The sequence below is a fragment of the Cupressus sempervirens genome, chromosome 9, assembly GCF_028749045.1.
Source record: "Cupressus sempervirens isolate cs-2001-9-10 chromosome 9, ASM2874904v1, whole genome shotgun sequence".
NCBI classification, from domain to species: domain Eukaryota; kingdom Viridiplantae; phylum Streptophyta; class Pinopsida; order Cupressales; family Cupressaceae; genus Cupressus; species Cupressus sempervirens.
In genome coordinates this window covers 621981260-622004575 of record NC_143126.1, presented here as the reverse complement: position 1 = coordinate 622004575, position 23316 = coordinate 621981260, and the positions used below count along the sequence as shown (strand labels likewise).

General features: G+C 35.7%; 1 protein-coding gene across 2 annotated transcripts in view; it reads left to right on the top strand.

Moving 5' to 3' along the window:
* LOC149540242 (uncharacterized) overlaps window positions 1–2436 on the top strand; it is a 133199-nt gene extending 130763 nt beyond the window's left edge. For both annotated transcript variants that reach the window (XM_089801386.1, XM_089801385.1), the window contains 3 exons: window positions 1503–1624; window positions 1714–1947; window positions 2046–2436. In XM_089801386.1, coding sequence (XP_089657512.1) covers window positions 1503–1624; window positions 1714–1947; window positions 2046–2237 — 548 coding nt within the window. In that variant the 3' untranslated portion in view covers window positions 2238–2436. The remainder of the gene's footprint in view (window positions 1–1502; window positions 1625–1713; window positions 1948–2045) is intronic.
* Window positions 2437–23316: the final 20880 nt, after the last annotated feature.

The window sequence follows — 23316 nt, the reverse complement described above, 5'->3', positions numbered from 1 at the left end:
CATTTCTACTCACAAGCTAGTTCACTCTATGGAAATCAACACAAAAATTAGTATGATGCTAATGCTAGATATATCAAAAGCTTATGATATGGTTTAATGGAAATTCTAGGCTGCTATCTTATAGAAGTATAGTTTTAAAGGTGATTTTTTAAATATGATTATGAACTAGGGTTCTACTACAAAAGTCTTTGGTTTGGTGAATATGGTCTCCTACTGGATTATTTTCTATTGGGAAATTCTTGAGACAAGGGGATCAACTTCCACCTTACCATTCATTCTAGTGGTGGAGGTTTTAGGAAGAAATATCCCATGCCTCAATGGTGCTGAAATTTGTTTTCCAACACCTTCTCTCTTCAAATGGGCAATTTTTTGAATCAATGATAATGTTTGGGGAGGCATTTGTGTTTGAAGGTGGGAAGTGGAAGGAAATCTTGGATGGTTATGTTAATATCTTAATCCAACAAATTAATTATGACAAGGGTAAGATTTATATCTTTAATAGTGATATCTCCATCCAAGCTAAAACCTTGAGAATCATTGCATATAGAGTGGCCAACCTGTTAGATTTGTATTTAGGTGTGCTCCTTACTACTAAATTTTATTCCTTGAACTTTTGGAATGAACCAATTAAAATATTTTAGAGAAAGATTTAGGGGTGTATGAGTAAACCTTAAGCTTGGGAGGTAAGATATACATATGTTAAAATCTTATTTTCTCAACATCCCTCTTTTCTTCTTGTCTCTATTTAAAATCCTCACTTAAATGACTCACACAATTGAGAGCATTAAAAAAAAATCAGTATGGACATGTACAAAGGAAAGAGCTCGTGTGGGATTTTATTAAAAATTTAAAAATGTTCTTTTGACATTTCTAAGGATTTAAAATAGACTATCCCATTATTTATTTTGAACAATTCTAGCTTAAAAATTCAGCTTTGAAATTTATATAAGTAGCGGTCTAATAAATTCATTATTAGTATATTAAAAAAATCATAACTTACTAAAAACATCATAGAATATACATTTCTCTCTGATAAAAAAAATTTTTAAAAAATAAAAATCTATTGATAAGAATTGAAAATCTTCATATAAGTGATAATGCAAAGAAAAAAGTGCACGTTGGTTGGACAATTCCTAGCTGCTCAACCTTCCCACCTTCTCCAATTTGCATGTTTAAAATAGAAAAAAATTTATGTAGCACTAGTACTACTTTTAAATTACTCTCCAATATAACTATTTATATATTGATAATAAATTATTTAAATTTAATATATGTGCTACTTAAATTAATATGCCCAAAACTACTCAATAACATTCTATAATAGAAGTTTGTGCATATTAAATTTATTTGTCAATACATAATAAAAAAATTCAATATAAATTTTGATTGGTTACTAAAATGATGCTTGAATTATTATACAAGTTGTTACTAAAAAAGTTGTGGTTCTTCTTGATTTTTAATTTTTTTTCCAGCATTTCTAATGGTACTAAACTATGTTTCAGTGAGGGATGAAGATGAGAAAAGATTCATAGAAAATGTTATGAGAGCCATCGACCGCTTTATTCCGCCAAGAATTAGGTTCTCTTATTCTTCCATGCAGAAAGAAATCACAAACATTTGGCTGGTAAAGCCAACTCTACTCCCTACTAGTTTTTTAAAGGATTAGTCATATCATTTCCTTAAACTTACATACTTTGCATAATCTTTTTGCAGAAAAAAGCAACGACCATTAAAGGCATCCACATGGCAGGATTGTACGAAACAAAATACAATGAAAAAACTGTACTTCACCAGTCATTTTATAATTTCAAGTTGAAGGGATTTGAAGGTGGTGTCTCCCATATTCAATTTACAGAAGGAAGTTCAATGGAAAGATTATGTCATGCAATCCAGTATCTCACTTGTTCGCCAAGACATGAAACAGCGTCACCCACAAGTGAAATCACGGTGACCACTTTTGCATTTTTGCTAATTTTGTATTTGGCTGTAAAAAGAGTCTTATTACTGAATTATAACTATTATGAGTTGTTTATTATATTGTACAGGATGAAGATGCATTTTCCAAAGGACTGTTGTTCAATATAATGATATTGTTAATTAAGCTCCCAATACCAGATAAATTCATGGAGAATAACGTGGTGGACATAGCTAGAGATTTTCATAGAAACTGGAATGGAAGCACTCGCATCATTGTTCGCTCAGAAAGGTACACAATTATAGAGTTTTCCAGACCTTGAAGCCTACGGTTCAACATGTTTCATGAGAACATTGAACAATATTGTGCATCCCAAACAACAACTTCATGTTTATATTGCATTGCCAGTGAGCAGTGACCAATTAATAAATTCAAGTAGATTCATTAAGATTGATTCAACATATTAAAAATTAAAAGATATTGGTTTAATGAAAATATTTATGAGAATTATTAAGATAGAAGATTTGTATTTTGTTTTCTTTAACATATTAAATCAGCCACTGCTTATATTATACCTATTCAGAACATTTTTAATCTAGCAGGTCGTAAGTTAATATTAAAACTATTTTATTGTGTGTATATTATGATGAATAATTATATGAACAAGAGCTGTGTGTTACAACTGGAGTCCCCAACTTATGAATAATTTCATGTTTGCAAATGTTGGAACTATAGTAATGTACATCAAGAATTGGTAGGAGCTAATAGCACAAGTTAACAACAATATTATGGTTTACTATATTCAATTTTGTTTTCATAGTGTTTTCATAGTGGAATTGTATTACTCAATTGTAACATTGACAAGACTATCTATCATATTCTCAAGCAAACGATTATATATGTTCAAGAATTGTATTAGAAGGTTGGAAATTGGGTTTGCATCATTATTTTGATTTAAGACATTAAAAATAAACATGACTTGTCATTATATAAATAGATCAAACAAAACCATAGACTTATTGGCCAATCTTGAAATCAGTTCTTTGAAAGAACTAATAATTAATAATCATCACACCATTAAAAAATGGTTATTTGTTGATCAACTTTGTTGATAGGTTCATATTTTAAGATACTCGAATCATTTGTATGTCATGGAAAATTTAAACATAATTTGAAATATAATATTATAAGTAATACCACAGAGGAAAATATAACAAAACATTTTTTTGTGTTAGGTTGATGTATGATGCTTTATTTTAGTGCATAATTGATCTAACTAGAATAAATTGTGAATAAAATTAGAAGTTAGTAATAATCACACCATATAGATCAAAATGCAATAACATCCTTTTTACGTGTTTCTATCAAATTCAATAAAATAATATTAAAATAATTTAAACTATAGAAAAAAAAAATTCAACTCTACTATTAACCTAAACAATTGTCATAAGAACAATGTCTCTTTGTTATTTAATTTTATTTTTCTTAAAAAAAATAATTCTCAACACAACTTTAATATTGTCATTGTAATAAATAAATAATAATAATATGTTAAATTTAGAATTATTTTATTTAATTAATGTTTAAAAACATATAATAGTTTAAAATTATTTTATTTATAAATTTTATGTGATAAGTTTTTGCTATTAGATATCAAGAACTTGTATCTATATCAATGTCTATCATATCAATAATTTTTAAACTATAAAAATAAAATTGAAATGTCTCCAATTCTTGTCCAATTAAAAAATTTGTCATTTTTATCCATAAAAGCTTAATTCATGTTGATTTTAGTTTAAATTAATAAATAAGCTATTCTTATCAAAACTTATCAAAATAAATTAATAAATATTGAAATAATTTATTTTTTTAATTCATTAAATTTGAATTTTACTTTTGTCATATATTTTCTATAGTTAATCTTCAAAGTGAAACCACTTTGCCACTACAAAATATACAAAATATCAAGTAATATATATTTTTCATCGATATAAGTTGCACTTGTACTACAAACTTTTATTTAACACACATGTTAGATAAATTATTTTAATATAATTAACATTATACTTATAATATTTGAATAAATTTTTCAATTGAAACCACTTTATCATATTTTCTATAATTAATATATAATAAAAATATAATCTTCAAAGTGAAATCACTTTGCCATTACAAAATGTATTGATATAAGTTAAACTTGTCATACAAACTTTCATTTAATACCGTCTAATTTTTTTAATAAAATTAAAATTATACTTATAATATTCAAATAAATTTTCAAATTGAAACCACTTTACTAATATCAAATTTACCAAACAATTGTATTGTTGTAAAAATATTATTTGCCATAAATTTAATTTAAAAAAAAATAAAGTTACATTATTAATATTAAAAAATATTCTTTTTATATTTTATATTTTCAAAATTTAGAATACTAATAACACAAATAAATTTATTTATATGATAAGTAGAAAAAAATTAAAAACCCTACAAATACTTTTTATATGCTTATAAATTTATGTTTAATATTTAAATAAATAAAAAATCAATCTGGTCCATCCACGAAGCAAAGAAAAATGAACATTATTTTAGAACATTATAAATTTTTTTTTTCCCAAAGTTTGTAACCTCATCATTTATTGGCTAATATTATGTTTTTCTAAAATTTAATTTTAAAGATTTAAAATGCCATGAAAATTAATCAATTGTAAAACTAATTTTTTAAAATAAAAATTAGATATAGAAAATAGTGGAGGTGTAAACTTTAGATTGTATGAGATATTTATTAATTTGCATGGTTATCAAAGTTGTACTAATTTTAATTTGGTGAGATGAAAACATTACTCTCCACCTAAAGAGGTGGGGACTAATAAGAATTATTGAAATATATGTTTTTGATTAAGAAAAACAGGTTTTACAGGGATCGTGAAACCCAAAAGTTCTTACATAACAAAGGGTTGCAAATTAACAAATAAGCCCATCAACAAAACATTGGCCAACTGAAAGGCTAGAACAAAAAATAGGCAAAAAGCCAAAAATAAAGAAACCTATAGAGACAACAAAAACTAAATCTCCTTTGCCATTGGCTCTTGGTTCTTCTCATAGCTCCAATCCAAGTGGCTTTAGGTTATGTCCTTTATGGTGTCCTCTTCCATCCTATCTTCTTCATTGTCCTTCCCGTTCTTCTCCATGACAAACCCCCTGGCTTTCAGATTACCACCAAGACGGACAATGTTATCATTGAGAGAATTTAGAATAGTGACCATCTGATTAGCCATTTTATGGTTGAAAGACTCCAGAGTTTGCATCCTTTTTTCAACCATCTTGATTTGATCCCCCTAGTCTGTCGGGTTCCCTTGCTCAATCTTCTTCCCCTGGCTTTCCAACTATCCCATTCTATCTTTTACCTCCTCCAACTCATGAAAAGCCATTTTAGAGATCTAAAGTTATCAATCATGTTATTTTTTGCATTGTTGAGAAAATTCATACCTACCTCCCTCGCATTTTCAGTGATGCCCACCAACACCAGTTCTATTAGTTCCTCTAATTGGATCTTACCCTCCTTTTCTTCAAGGATTTGGAGATTCATGACTTCTCTCACAATCCCCATTTTTGAGGTTCTGGAATTGAAGTTTTTCCAAGCCAAATGCTTATCTTTTATAACCTCCTCACCGCTTCCTTCCTCCATTTTCTCCTTTTCTTTCTCCTATGGGGCAATGGAAAGGGAAGGGAGCACAGAGATCTCTAGACCTACATCAGTTTTCCCCTCTAGTCCTCCTCTTTCTTCCTCCTCTGCTTCTATTTGGGGTTACCAACTGACTCCTCTCTGGTCTCAACATCCCCCCTCTGTTCTCCTCATCCATGTCCACATCTTCTCCTTCCTCATTGTATTCTTCTTCCCCTTGACTAGCTCTTTTTGGGCACATGACCCCTAGGGATTTTCTTGCATGATACTTTACTTGGAGTAGGAGTATCCTTGTCTCTTCCCCTGGCCTTCTTCTCCAAAAAATGATATTCTTCCTCCTCCTCTAAGCTTAGGCTCTAAATTTCCTCTGTATCTAAGGGAAAATTAGAGCTCCCTATCTCCTCAGAAGAAACCACAACATGTGATAGGGATTTACTCCTTGTTTGAGCTTTAAAATGTTCATAGAGAAAAAGAAATAAACCCTCATGCAGGGCAAGGTTAGCACTAGGTTTTTTCTGATACTCTGAAATGTTCTTATTCATGGAAGAATATAAAAAAAAGGAAAAGAAACCTAAGCCCCATAACGGAAATGATTGAGTAGAACAAAATGATGGGTTCTAACCCTATCAAACCACATGTCTAGAGAAATAAATTCAATAATGACCCTCAGCACATACCTCCATAGGTTCTTGATCAAGTCCATCTCATAGTAACTCTCACTTTTCACTAGCTCCTTGTCCATGTTCTTAGCAAAATCCTTTACTACATTTGCAGAAACATTTTTTTGTCTCTGTAGAACTTTAAACCCTCGTCAAGGATTTTAGTGATATGGGCAATGACTTCCACATTAACATGATGCGACACCCCATCAATCTTAACCCTTCCATCCTTCCAAGAGTTAACTATTAGGTTGGTAATCACAGAGTCATACCCATGAAACTTGGCAATGTAGTTTGCAATGCCACCCTTTTCAAGTTTTCCTAGACCTTGGTTCTCTATTTCCATTTCTCCACCTCTCCAATTGGTTCTTTTTTGCTCCGTTCTCCCATCATCCTGGTAACTTGAGTGGTATCCTTTCACATAAACACAATCCTCTCTTCCCCTTTCTTAGTCCTCTGTATACTCTGTTGAAAACTAGTTTATCTTTTAATTTCAATGAATTGACAAAGAAAATAACCAACCAATAAAGTGTGGCAATTTGACACTGAATGCATCATTTGCCAGTTGCACCTATATTTTCCATAAATGCATTGGCTTTCACACATATTAGCTTTAGCTTCCATAGTTAACTTGGGCTTTCACCTATACCTCCTTGGAAGCTCTCCTAATCAATTAGGCCTTTTGTGACAACTGAAATATTCCCTCTGATGTTCCATATCATTGTTGTTTCTTTCCTAACTGCCTTGTTGGAAAACCAATCTGTCACTAAGTTAGACTCCCTATACTCATAGCTAATATGAAAACTCTCCAATGGGTATGTGCAAGATCATGGTGTACCAAACTATGGCCTTAAGTGGCAGTGAAAAATCAGCAAATCAGGTTTATGTCAACTTGACACATAATTTTGAAGTGGTTATGGACTTTATATCAAAAAGTTGTAAGAAACTAATTTGTAGAAAATTGAATGTAGTTTCTAAACTACTAGGCCTTATCAGGAGAAAAAAATAATTGATTGGTCAAAATTTTGAATTTTAATGCAGTACTAAGAAAATTTCAGGGTGAAAATAAAAAGGTGTATGTCTAACCACCTTAATCAAAATCAAATCATAATATTTTTTTAATATAATTATAGATATGAAAACTAGACTCATGCTCGGATGTGACGCATATTTTTTGATATTTTTATTCCAAATAAATAATTAAATATGAATTTTCTACCAAAACTTTTTCGGATTAAAAAAATTCCCATGTCTGACCACCCTAACTAATAGAAAATTTGATCAAATTTTTCTTTTTTTGTTTTTTTCTTATACTAGCTGAAGTATAGAATGTGACGCAACTTTTAGATTTAAAAAATGTTATACCGTTTGAAAGTTATAGCTATTTTTCATTCAGTATGTCAATTAGCACTTTACAATAATCTTTATTGATAATTAACTAATAAATACTTATCGAACTCAGAATTTGACAGAAATTATATTGATGGAATCTAGAGAGCGATATTAAAAAACCCATTTCGTTTCATTCAATTTCGATCAAAATAACATTGTCAGGCGGCTACCCGAAGTCTGAGTATCACTAAAACTCTCTATAAACACATCTTTGGGGTTGACCGGGTAGGCTTGGTAAATACCAAGCCTGATCAGATATCCGATTCAAAATCGCATATCCGATTTGACATCGAATATCCGATATGGCTTGGTAGTCAAATTCCAAAAATCTTCAAATTTTGGAGGGAAATTCGATTTAAAGGTTCTAGTTTTTTATTTTTAAATTATTTCACTTATATTAATATGTAAAGGCATATTTTAATATATTATATATATATAATAACGTAATGTAAACACACAAGATATAATCTAGTAATATATAATAATATCTTATGTTAATCTTATTACAATATATAAATATAATATATATTATTATTATTATTACTAAATATAATAACGTAATTTATATATATATATATAAAATACGTATTATATATTATTATATTAATATGTATGTTATTAATATATACAATAACGTAATATTTTCATTAAATGTAATATGTATTATATATTATTATATTAATATATATAATAATATAATATTTACATAACAACGTAATATTTTTATTAAATATAAAATATATTATAAATATTATTATATTAATATGTATGTTATTAATATATTAATATAATAACGTAATATTTTCTGTAAATATAATAATGTAATATGTATATGTATATATATATATATATATATATATATATATATATATATATATATATATATATATATATATATATTATTATATTGATATGTATATTATTAATATATAAGAGTCAAAGGGGGTCATAGGGTGACCTATAACCCTCTTTGACCCATTAAACGATGATATATGTCTCTAGGGGTCCTAGGACCCCTAGGGACATATGTCGTCCTTTAATGGGTCAAAGGGGGTCCCTTTGACCCATTAAATAACGACATATGTCCCTAGGACCCCAAGGGACATTGCCGAATCGTTCATATCGGTCAAAGCCCTTTGACCCATTAAATGACGACATATGTCTCTAGGGGTCCTAGGATCCCTAGGGACATATTCGAATGGGTATTATGGGTCAAAGGGGGTCATAGGGTGACCAATGACCCCCTTTGACCCATTAAACGACGACATATGTCCCTAGGGGTCCTAGGACCCCTAGGGACATATGTCGTCGTTTAATGGGACAAAGGGGGTCATAGGTCACCCTATGACCCATATGAATGATTAGACAATGTCCCTGGGGGTCCTAGGACCCCCAGGGCTAGGACCCCCAAGGACATTGTCGAATCATTCATATGGGTCATAGGGTGACCTATGACACCCTTTGACCCATTAAACGACGACATATGTCCCTAGGGGTCCTAGGACCCCTAGGGACATATTCAAATGGGTAATATGGGTCAAAGGGGGTCATAGGGTGACCTATGACCCTCTCTGACTCATTAAACGACGACATATTTCTCTAGGGGTCCTTGGACCCCTAGGGACATATTCGAATTGTTCATATGGGTCAAAGGGGGTCATAGGGTGACCTATGACCCCCTTTGACCAATTAAACGACGACATATGTCCCTAGGGGTCCTAGGACCCCTAGGGACATATTCGAATGGGTAATATGGGTCAAATGGGGTCATAGGGTAACCTATGACCCTTTTTGACCCATTAAACGACGACATATGTCCCTAGGGGTCCTTAGACCCCTAGGGACATATTCAAATCGTTCATATGGGTCAAAGAGGGTCATAGGGTGACCCATGACCCTTCTTGACCCATTAAACGACGACATATGTCCCTAGGGGTCCTCGGACCCCTAGGGACATATTCGAATCGTTCATATGGGTCAAAGGGGGTCATAGGTCACCCCTATGACCCTCTTTGACCCATTAAACGACGACATATGTCCCTAGGGGTCCTAGGACCCCTAGGGATATATTTGAATCATACATATGGGTCAAAGGGGGTCATAGGGTGACCTATGACCCCCTTTGACCCATTAAACGACGACATATGTCTCTAGGGGTCCTAAGACCCCTAGGGACATATTCGAATGGGTATTATGGTTAAAAGGGGGTCATAGGGTGACCTATGACCCTCTTTGACCCATTAAATGATGACATATGTCCCTAGGGGTCCTTGGACCCCAAGAGACATATTCGAATGGGTAATATGGGTCAAAGGGGGTCATAGGGTGACCTATGACCCTCTTTGACCCATTAAATGACGACATATGTCCCTAGGGGTCCTAGGACCCTAGGGACATATTTGAATTGTTCATATGGGTCAAAGGGTGACCTATGACCCCCTTTGACCCATTAAACGACGACATATGTCCCTAGGGGTCCTAGGACCCCTAGGGACATATTCGAATGGGTAATATGGGTCAAATGGGGTCATACGGTAACCTATGACCCTCTTTGACCCATTAAACGATGACATATGTCTCTAGAGGTCCTAGGACCCCTAGGGACATATTCGAATCGTTCATATGGGTCAAAGGGGGTCATAGGGTGACTTATGACCCTCTTGACCCATTAAACGATGATATATGTCTCTAGGGGTCCTAGGACCCCTAGGGACATATTTGAATGGGTAATATGGGTCAAAGGGGGTCATAGGGTGACCTATGACCCTCTTTGACCCATTAAACGATGACATATGTCCCTAGGGGTCCTAGGACCCTAGGGACATATTCGAATCGTTCATATGGGTCAAAGGGGGTCATAGGGTGACATATGACCCCCTTTAACTCATTAAACGACGACATAAGTCCCTAGGGGTCCTAGGACCCCTAGGGACATATTTGAATCGTTCATATGAGTCAAAGGGGGTCGTAGGGTGACCTATGACCCCCTTTGACCCATTAAACGATGACATATGTCCCTAGGGGTCCTAGGACCCCTAGGGACATATTCGAATGGGTAATATGGGTCAAATGGGGTCATAGGGTAACCTATGACCCTCTTTGACCCATTAAATGATGACATATGTCTCTAGGGGTCCTAGGACCCCTAGGGACATATTCGAATCGTTCATATGGGTCAAAGGGGGTCATAGGGTGACCTATGACCCTCTTGACCCATTAAACGACGATATATGTCTCTAGGGGTCCTAGGACCCCTAGGGACATATTCGAATGGGTAATATGGATCAAAGAGGGTCATAGGGTGACCTATGACCCTCTTTGACCCATTAAACGATGACATATACATATTCGAATGGGTAATATGGGTCAAAGGGGGTCATAGGGTGACCTTTGACCCTCTTTGACCCATTAAACGAAGACATATGTCCCTAGGGGTCCTAGGACCCTAGGGACATATTCGAATGGTTCATATGGGTCACCCTATGACCCCCTTTGACCCATTAAACGACGACATATGTCCCTAGGGGTCCTTGGACCCCTAGGGACATATTTGAATAGTTCATATGGGTCAAAGGGGGTCATAGGGTGACCTATGACCCCCTTTGACCCATTAAACGATGACATATGTCCCTAGGGGTCCTAGGACCCTAGGGACATATTTGAATGGTTCATATGGGTCAAAGGGGGTCATAGGGTGACCTATGACCCCCTTTGACCCATTAAACGATGACATATGTCCCTAGGGGTCCTAGGACCCTAGGGACATATTCGAATGGTTCATATGGGTCAAAGGGGGTCATAGGGTGACCTATGACCCCCTTTGACCCATTAAACGAGGACATATGTCTCTATGGGTCCTAGGACCCCTAGGGACATATTTGAATCGTTCATATGAGTCAAAGGGGGTCATAGGGTGACCTATGACCCCCTTTGACCCATTAAACGACGACATATGTCCTTAGGGGTTCTAGGACCCCTAGGGACATATTCAAATAGGTAATATGGGTCAAATGAGGTCATAGGGTAACCTATGTCCCTCTTTGACCCATTAAACGATGACATATGTCTCTAGGGGTCCTAGAACCCCTAGGGACATATTCGAATGGGTAATATGGGTCAAAGTGGGTCATAGGGTGACCTATGACCCTCTTTGACCCATTAAACAACGACATATGTCCCAAAGGGTCCTAGGACCCCTAGGGACATATTCGAATGTGTAATATGGGTCAAATGGGGTCATAGGGTAACCTATGACCCTCTTTGACCCATTAAACGATGACATATGTCTCTAGGGGTCCTAGGACCCCTAGGGATATATTCGAATCGTTCATATGGGTCAAAGGGGGTCATAGGGTGACCTATGACCCTCTTGACGCATTAAACGACGATATATGTCTCTAGGGGTCCTAGGACCCCTAGGGACATATTCGAATGGGTAATATGGGTCAAAGGGGGTCATAGGTGACCCATTAAACGACCACATATGTCCCTAGGGGTCCTCAGATCCCAAGGGACATATTCGAATGTGTAATATGGGTCAAATGGGGTCATAGGATGACCTATGACCCTCTTTGACCCATTAAATGACGACATATGTCCCTAGGGGTCCTAGGACCCTAGGGACATATTCCAATCGTTCATATGGGTCAAAGGGGGTCATAGGGTGACCTATGACCCCCTTTGACCCATTAAACGACAACATATGTCCCTAGGGGTCCTAGGACCCCTAGGGACATATTTGAATCGTTCATATGAGTCACCCTATGACCCCCTTTGATGCATTAAACGACGACATATGTCCCTAGGGGTCCTAGGACCCCTAGGGACATATTCGAATGGGTGATATGGGTCAAATGGGGTCATAGGGTAACCTATGACCCTCTTTGACCCTTTAAATGATGACATATGTCTCTAGGGGTCCTAGGACCCCTAGGGACATATTCGAATCGTACATATGGGTGAAAGGGGGTCATAGGGTGACCTATGACCCTCTTTGACCCATTAAACGATGATATATGTCTCTAGGGGTCCTAGGACCCCTAAGGATATATTTGAATGGGTAATATAGGTCAAAGGGGGTCATAGGGTGACCTATGACCCTCTCTGACCCATTAAACGACGAGATATGTCGCTAGGGGTCCTAGGACCCCTAGGGACATATTCGAATGGGTAATATGGGTCAAAGGGGGTCATAGGGTGACCTATGACCCCCTTTGACCCATTAAACGATGACACATGTCTCTAGGGGTCCTATGACCCTTAGGGACATATTCAAATGGGTATTATGGGTCAAAGGGGGTCATAGGGTGACCTATGACCCTCTTTGACCCATTAAACGACGACATATGTCCCTAGGGGTCCTCGGAACCCAAGGGACATATTCGAATGGGTAATATGGGTCAAATGGGGTCATAGGGTGACCTATGACCCTCTTTGACCCATTAAACGATGACATATGTCCCTAGGGGTCCTAGGACCCTAGGGACATATTCCAATCTTTCATATGGGTCAATAAAAAGCCCCCTTTGACCCATTAAACGACAACATATGTCCCTTGGGGTCCTAGGACCCCTAGGGACATATTTGAATCGTTCATATGAGTCAAAGGGGGTCATAGAGTGACCTATGACCCCCTTTGATGCATTAAACGACGACATATGTTCTTAGGGGTCCTACGACCCCTAGGGACATATTCGAATGGGTAATATGGGTCAAATGGGGTCATAGGCTAACCTATGACCCTCTTTGACCCTTTAAATGACGACATATGTCTCTAGGGGTCCTAGGACCCCTAGGGACATATTCGAATCGTACATATGGGTCAAAGGGGGTCATAGGGTGACCTATGACCCTCTTGACCCATTAAAAGACGATATATGTCTCTAGGGGTCCTAGAACCCCTAGGGACATATTCGAATGGGTAATATGGGTCAAAGGGGGTCATAGGGTGACCTATGACCCTCTTTGACCCATTAAACGATGATATATGTCTTTAGGGGTCCTAGGACCCCTAGGGACATATTCGAATGGGTAATATGGGTCAAAGGGGGTCATAGGGTGACCTATGACCCTCTCTGACCCATTAAACGACGAGATATGTCGCTATGGGTCCTAAGACCCCTAAGGACATATTCGAATGGGTAATATGGGTCAAAGGTGGTCATAGGGTGACCTATGACCCCCTTTGACCCATTAAACGACGACATATGTCTCTAGGGGTCCTAGGACCCCTAGAGACATATTCGAATGGGTATTATGGGTCAAAGGGGGTCATAGGGTGACCTATGACCCTCTTTGACCCATTAAACAACGACATATGTCCCTAGGGGTCCTTGGACCCAAGGGACATATTCGAATGGGTAATATGGGTCAAAGGGGGTCATAGGGTGATCTATGACCCTCTTTGACCCATTAAATGACGACATATGTCCCTATGGGTCCTAGGACCCCTAGGGACATATTTGAATCGTTCATATGAGTCAAAGGGGGTCATAGGGTGACCTATGACCCCCTTTGATCCATCTAGGACCCCTAGGGACATAGTCGAGTCGTTCATATGGGTCAAAGGGGGTCATAGGGTGACCTATGACCCCCTTTGACCCATTAAATGACGACCCTCTTTGTATTATATATTATTATATTAATATGTATAATAATATAATATATATAACAACGTAATATTTTTATTAAATATAATATATATTATAACTATTATTATATTAATATATATGTTATTAATATATCTATATAATAACGTAATATTTTAGTATATATAACGTAATATTTTAGGATATACTATTTATACTGTTTTAGGATAATAATTATAATATAAATAAACACTAAATATTAATATTATTATTTGTATAGTAAAAATAATAATACTATTATAGCTATAATAATAATATATATTAATACTATATATTGTATTTTAATATAAATAAACACTATATATTTACACTATTATATCTATATTAATAATATTAATACTATTATAGGTATAACAATAATATTGATACTATAGGTATATTAATACTATTTTATATTAATATTATTGATATTTTATACTAATACTAATATACTATTAACTTAGTTATAAATTAAAGTCGTTTGCCTCCAAATATTTTCATAATATTAATATTATTGTGGCAAAGGAGGGAAACCTTAGCAAGTTTTCCCCCCAAAAGTCCTTTTCTTATATCGGATATCCGATCCTGGATCGGATATCCGATCTATTATCGGATATCCGATTATACTGGCATCAATTTCAAATATTTGACTGTCCCTACAAACCCGACAACATTACTTTTTTACCTCTTTTTTCACGAGATTTGTAAAAAGTCGTGTTTTGGGGCCCAACCAATCGAAAAGAATTCGAAAATATAACCTTAGGTGTTCGAATTTGTCATCTGAATGGGGAGTAGCAGTCGTCGAAAGAATAAACGTAAAAGGAAGATATCCAATGAAGACATTGCAGCATATAGGGAAAAGGACAAAATGAAACACCGAAAAAAAAGACAAGGTATGCTAAATAAGGTATGAAACTACTTTGATCTTGAAGACATATAGGCAGATAAGAAGGTAAAAGTAGCAACAACAAGACTGAGAGGAACATCACTCACTTGGTGGACTAGTGTTTAGAATGAGAGAGAGGAAAGGTGGTGCAGGGCACCTAACCTATGTGGCAGGGGGGAACAAGTATCTCTGTTGCTGGACACCTTGCCACTCCATGAAAGCGAGGATTCAAGTAGATTAGGAAGTTGGAATAAAGGTTTGGTCCATATTTTACAAGTTGGTCTATGTTTTGTAATAAAGGCACATGTAAGGGCCACAAGCATTTTGGTGTGGTTATAAGCCAAGTGACTCCATGGGACCAAAAGGCCTTAGAATAGGGTATATAGAGTCCAAACAGTATTAGCAAAAAGTGGTTGTTTGTTTCTTTTATGGTTGGGAACGCCTATATGGTTGTTCCAACGGTCATGTAGACCTTTATATATGTCATATGTGATCTCAGTTGAAAGGGGGAGATCAGAGTGTACGGTGGTTTGGAGAAAAAATAATAAAAACTTCAATTTTTTGGAAATTTACTTAGTTGCATTTAATAAATCCATATGACCAATTTTGAGTCAATGGAATAGTTTAGAAAGTTAGGGAATGCATAAAAACTATAGTTTGAAATTTGAATTTCAAATTCAAACGGTCATATTAGTTTTGGAGGGAAAGTAGTGATTTGGTATTTGTTTGATTAAATAAACCTTTGTAACCAACTTGGTCGGTTGGACAGGTGCATATAAGCCTATTTAAGTTGTAATGAACATATGCAAGACATGAATCATTATTGGTACGAAAAAAATTATAGAAATTGTATAGAACAACAATCATACTTTCCTCTGCATCAATTAAAAAAAAAAAAAATGATACTTATACATACAATGGGGCTCTCTGTGCGAATGAAAATCCCTGATGATCTAGGACAAATCTGTACAGGCTCATCGCCAGTAGCCACACCCTATATACAATAAATAATGTAATTAAATGAGATTACCACAAAATTTTTACAAGAATGCATCAATATTTAATCAATTAGAAAACATCTAATTACCTTTCCTTTGTCAATGCATGCTGGCTCACCCCCCGCACTTTGTCCCCTCGGGGCAGGTGGTATCTGCAAGATAAAAGAAAGATTATCAACCATATATGCTACAATATCAAATAGAAAAAAGAAATGCAAACACAACATAATGTACCGTAGATGTCTCAAGGCCAAATGAAATGGCCGAGAGTGTAGCATCATCTATCTGTCTGAGCTCCTCCTCGGTCATCAACTAAACATGAATGAAGATCACATACATGTAAAAGTCAGTATGGCTTAAAAATTAAAATTACTCTATTATAAAAATTAACTTTAAATCACATATGTCATAACAAAAAAATGTATACACGTACCGACACCGAAGGAGTCCATGCCTCTACATTCCCCTCCTCTCTCGCATCAGGGTCTGTAGCCTCTGCACGTGCGTCTGGTGTATCCTCGTCTAATACAAAATGATACTCAGGAAGATCACCTATGGGACCTAGGCAAATATTCTTTCATGTAATGCAAGTGTGAGGCACACAAATGTGTGATGAGCTAGCCGATAATGAACTGGCACCAACATCATCAACATGAGGAGGCAAGACTGACCTAGCCTGAGATATCATTAGGCTACTCAGCCTATGAATGGCTCTGATGGTCTGAGAGCTAGCCTCTGCCATAATATCTAGATGTTGCACTCGAGGAGGGGGGGAGATATCGGGGGGGGGGACAAAAGTGCCAAGTTTCTTCCGCTGGGAAGAGGGTCTATCATGAGGAGCTCCTAGTCCTAAGCCCATGTTGGGCTTCATGCTCCAATAGTTCACTTTAAGTTTCAACACAAATTCTGCATATAATTTTTTAAGAAAATAAAATGGTATGTCTAAATTTCCATGTGGAGGGATATCAAAGACCATCCACCAACGGTCCCAAAAATTTGCACGTATGGCGTCATTTGTGCACCATTTAATCGATAGTTAGGTTTTTTTTGGGTCAATTGGTATACCCATTTTTGGGTTAGCAAAAAGGCTTGCCAAATCGTCTTTGGTTATGTTGAGGGCCGCGACCTCATCATAATCCAAACCATCATCAAATATCTGGTGCATTTCATCACGCCAACGAAGAGCGGCATTTTGTTGGTTTGTAAGAGTTTCAATGTTATCCACTATGGTGTTTAACGTGGATAACATAGGAGCCAGTGCAGGTACATTATTGTATGTTCTATGCAAACCTCTCAACTCAGTGAGATTTTCATTTATCAAATCCTCGATTCGAGGAGTGTTTTGAGGAGGTAGAGGATCATTTGGTGGACGGCTTTGTGGGGATACTGGATCGTTTGGTGGTGGGTTGCGAGGAATATTATTCCCTGCCTTAGTGTCATCATTTTGATCAGCCATTCCTATTGAATTGCAAAACGTAATATATATTAAAAAAAAATCTAAATTTTAACCATTTTTGTGAAAAAAACCCTAGATTCAACTAAAACAAACAAAATCTTGTTAAAATCTATTAAATTTAGGTTAAAAATGAGTCAGGGGGGGGGGGGGGGGGGGAACATACCTAATATCTGATATCCGATTTGCTATCTGATATCCGATTTATTATCTAATATCCGATCTGACTGGCCCAAATTCACGTGAAAATAAGGGCCGCGGGTCTGTGATTTTGTGTTTAATCCATGCACAGGTATCGGATATCCGATATTATATCGGATATCCGATATTATAATATATATAATATAACATATATATTACATTTTATATATTTTTATATTATATTTTATATTTATTATATTAATTTACTACATATTATAATATAAAATATTATTATTATACTATATTATTATAATTTATAATATATTATACTTTTTTATTATATATTATATTATAAGATATTACTTTTTATTATTATATTATATTATTATAATATAATATGTTATTATAATATTATTATTATAGTATAATATTATATGATTATAATATAATAATAATATTATTATTATATTATAGTAAAATAATTATTATAATAATAATATTAAATAATAATAATATTATTATAATATAATAGTATGATATATTATTTAATATTATTATTATTATTTTATATCAATAATAATAATATTAAATAATATATCATACTATTATATGATTTTAATTATTAGTCGGATATTGGATTTAAAATCAGATATCCGATATCAAATCGGATATCCGATATGATATCAGATATCTGATAAGGCTCGGCTTAACCTTCTAGGTTTGGTTCCTGGATAGGTAAAAAAAAGTCAGAGCGGATTTTGAAGCGCTTTTAGGCGTCTTCAAAATCTTTTTTTTTCACATCGCCACTTTTTGGCACACCATGATCCTGCACATACCCTAATTTACCAAGCGTTGTATGAATTTCTTCTACTATGTTTGCAATGGTCTAGGTAGGTTGGAGAACACCTTTTATACACTTGATGATATTGTTTGAATCTCCCTCCAGCCATAAGTTTTTGACTCCCACTTCCAAAGCCAACTTAGTAGTGTGGAGAGTAGCACTGGCTTCAGCATAGTGGTTCATTTGGATCCCCAAGCGGTAGGAAAGAGAAACAACACCTGCACCATGACTATTTCTAATTATGCCCTCACATCCTAAAGGACCAAGGTTACCTTTAGCTGCCCTATCAAAGTTGGCTTTATGCTAACCTTTAAGAGGGATTTTCCACTTCAACCCCTGTCTTTTCATTCTAGTATCCTTTTCTCTTTCCTTACTATATTCTCCTTCATCAAGATCTCCCGCCTTCCTTATAATAAAATTTTCTCTTATAATACTATTGATTTTATTTGTAAGCACATAAGCAAGAAACTCCCTATCTCTAAAAATTTGATTGTTTTACTCCTTCCATACGGGCAAAGTCCATTTGCTTATAGTATACAAATTTGTACCTTTGTACATGTTATCCCACTGACAAAAGAAGTCCAAAACATTTCTTGGCTTGCACCAACTAAGCCCAAAGTTCTTGGTAAGACTTTCCTAGGCCTCCATGGAAAAAGGGTAATTGATGAAAATGTGATCAACTATCTTCAAATGGTGCTTGCAAAGGATACATTTGTTAGGTTTATACTGACCTCTTTTCGCCAAATTGTCCAAAGTGATAATTTTATCTTCATCAACCAAAAAATGATGTTAATTTTAAGGGTAAGGCTAGACAACTAGGCCTTGTCCCAAAGAGGTTTATCCTTTAGGTTGTAAAGGGAGTTGTATCTTGAGGCCACCGAGTAGCATCCATTAGGATTACCCTCCCATATCAGTTCATCCTCTTTATTATTCAAAATCAAAGAATTTAGCATCAAAATTATTATCTTAAGAGCAGTAAAAATCAAAGATAGGTCTCTCCAGCCTTGGTCCATTCTATAGTCTCTTACTTTCATTCTAAACAACCTAATACAGATATTGCCCCAATTATCATATGTACGATTATTGATGAGAGACTCTGAATTAGCCAATTATCATGCCAGAAGAGGATGTTCTCTCCATTACCCACTTTCCATTTAGCCTTAGAGTTAGCTAGGGTTCTTGTCTTTAAGATCCCATTCCATATAACTGAGTTATTTGGGATGTTAAGGTCATTGAGAAAATACCTTAGAGAAGGCCTCCTAATATACTTTTTCACCAAAATGTCCCTCCATTCCCCTGTACTATTAAATATGCACCAAACCTATTTTTTTAGAAGAGCATTATTGAGATGCCTAAGTTTCTAATTCCCAGACCTCCATAGCACTTGGGAAGACATACATTATCCCAGGCCACTAGAGGGTATCTTTTATGTTCCTCTAGACTGGACTACAAAAAATCTCTCTGGATATTTTCCATTTTGTCAGCATATTTGACTAGGATCCCAAAGAGACTCAAGGCATATGCTAGAATATTCTGAATAGTGGACTTCACTAGAAGGCATTTACCAGCTTGACTGAGGGTGGTACCCTTCCAACCTGCCATCTTCTTACTAAACCTATCTACAATCCCATTCTAGAATGAATCTGGTAGCTCAATTCCCAATGGAAGCCCAAGATAGCTTGTAGGTAGATTTCCCACCCCACACCCAAGAATACCAGCAATCTTCCTTTCTCTATCAACAAGCGTGTTGATAAAGAAAAATAAGCATTTTTCCCAATTAATTAGTTGGCTAGTTTCCCTAGTTTACAAATCTAGTAATCTATTTATTGATTTAGCCTCCTAAACTGAAGCTTCTCCTCCCATAATAATATCATCCACAAACTGTTCGTAAGTGAAAGAAACCTGCCCTAAAGAAGGCTTAATTCCTCTCAAGATCCCTTCCTACCTTTTTCTCTGAATCAATCTACCTATACCCTTAGCCATGATAATAAATAGGATGGGAGACAGGGGGTCTCCCTGCCTTAAACCTCTCAATGATTTGAAGAAATCAGAAGGGGCCCCATTAATCATGATAGCAAGCATAGAGGTAGAAACAAGTTGGGAAATAAGTTTACAAACTTTGCAATCAAAGCCAAAAGCCTAGAGAATTGTACCAAGGAAAGTCCAATCCACCCAGTCATAGGCTTTGGAGAGATCTAACTTGAGGAGAAGGCCCTTCCTTTTCCCAGCCTCCAAAAAATGAATGACGTCATGAACCATCATTATAAAATCCAAGATCTGTTTACTAGGGACAAGGCCCATTTGTTGATGAGAAATGATCAAAGGAAGAACTTTCAGGATCCTAATCATCAAAAATTTTGAAATGACCCTATAGAACGAATTACAAAGACTTCTGGGCCTAAATTGATCCATAGAATCCACTCTAGGGATTTTGGGAATAAGAACCAAAAAGGTAGAGTTGAGCTCTTTTAGGACCTTCCCAGCCCTGAAAAATTCTTGCACCACCTTGACAACATCCACCTTAACCACCTCCCAATAAACCTGAAAGAAGAAAGTAGGAAAAGCATTTGCCCATGGGGCTTTATCAGCTGGAAGTGAGAACAAATCTTGTTTAATTTCTTGAATATTTAGTATTGCCTGCAACATATTATTATGGTGAGGTTGTATCACATGGGATAGAGCTGAAATAATTTCCTTCTGGTCCTCCACAAATAACATGGGATCCCATGAAAGAAGAGAAGAGAAAAAATTAACTGCCTTAGTAGAAATATCATTATCTTTAGTCGAAAGAGATTGACCTTTCTTGAGACCTATAATCCTATTGTTTGTTCTATGCTTAAGAGTGGAAAGGTGTAAGAATCTTGTATTTTGATCTCCCTCTTTAAGCCAATTAATTTTGGATCTTTATTTCCAAAAGTTCTCTTCTCTACTAATAATGTTATGAAGATCAGAGAGAATTGACACATCTATGTTCCTATTTTGATCATTGTATTCTTCCTATTGTATAATATCCTAAATAGTATGAAGCTGATTAGACATATCCTCTTTGGCCTAAAAAATATGACCAAAATCTATCTTGTTTCAGACTTTGATATTGTGTTTTACATTACTCAATTTCTTAGCAACCCTAAACATTGTAGTCCCTTCCACCTCAATGTTCAACCAAGAGGAGATCCTAGATAACAAGTCCGGATGGGATACACATCTTTTCAAAATGAAAAGAAAAATTCCACCTAGCCACAAGAGGGGCTATCAAAAGGGAAATAGAGGAATGATTAGAACCAACGCTAGGAGGAAGAGAGAGCTTGCAAGATAAAGAGTTCAACCAATCTAGCGAAATAAAAGTTCTATCCAGGAAAACTTAGATACAATCACTCCCTATTCACCTGTTAGACCATGTGAAAACTCCACCAGATAGGTATACATCCAGGAAAGCCAAACTATTTATGAAATTTGAGAGATCCAACTTACTATCCAAATTTGGGGTCAAACCCTTAGATTTTTTGTCATCAGTAAGGGGAGTATTAAAATCTCCCATTAGTATACCTTTGTTAAGGTCACAATTCTAAATGATAGAACAAAGCTTGGTCCAAAAATTCTTCCTCTCTCTCTTAGAATAAGGGGCATACACATTTAAAAGGAACCAAGAATCTTTTCTATTAATATGCAAAACTTTACATAATAGTGTATTACCTTCATTATAAATGGTGGAGACTAGGAAATGCTTATTGTTACAGAGTGTGAGCAACCCTCCAGATGCTCCCTCAAAATTCATGGCATCTCCATTCATACTATTACTAAAGGAAATCTTACCCACTAGATCCTTCTTCATTTTAGTTTCTTGGATCAACACAAAATCAGGTCTATGATCTCTAATCATGTTCCTAACTAACTCCTGCTCATGGGCTCCATTTAGCCCCTTGATATTCCAGGATATTATCTTCATTTCTTTTTAACAAAGCATGCCTTGATGGTTCTTTCACTCCCATCAACCAAATTCCTTCTAGCCTCACCTTGCATGGTTTGACTTAAACTCTTTCTACTTGGTGTCTTTGGTTTAGCCCCAATATTAGCTTTAACTCGGCTCCTAGTCACTACTGGTGACACTAGGGACGGGTCCCTACTTTTCTTCTTCTTTAACCTTGGTCCAAGTCGCCCTGTTTTCATCTGAGTAGATTTGGAGCCATTCCTCCATTCTTGAAATCTGTCTAGGGGAAGAATTTTTGACCAAATCCAGAATCCTAGTTCCCAAATTAAAAGATGAAGAATTATCCCCCAAGGGAGATGATGAGGGGGCTTCCTTAGTACTCTAAAACCCTTGTGTTTTTGACACAATATCCTCTTCATCTCTCGATCTTTGCTCTTCCCCCATCCCCATTGAAGAAGAAGTTTGACAAATTTGTCAAAGGGGTGTATCACTATAATCCCTACCCCCTTCAGAAGGAAGCTTGATATTCTCCTTGTTAAGCCCTTTTTTCCACTAGTTGGTCCTCCCTCTGCCACTTTGATCTAGGGAGGAGCCAGATCTAAGACCATCCCATCTTTTACAATAATTTCCACCACTTTGATCTAAGAATCGGGAAAATATGAATTCTTTGCTTCCTTTTCTACCTCTATGATCTTGGAACCATTCGAATCAGAGACCTTCCCTTTTTTAACAGGGATTTTCATAATCACCTCTTGATTCTCAGGGCAACTCGTCTTAGAATCCTTGATGTTC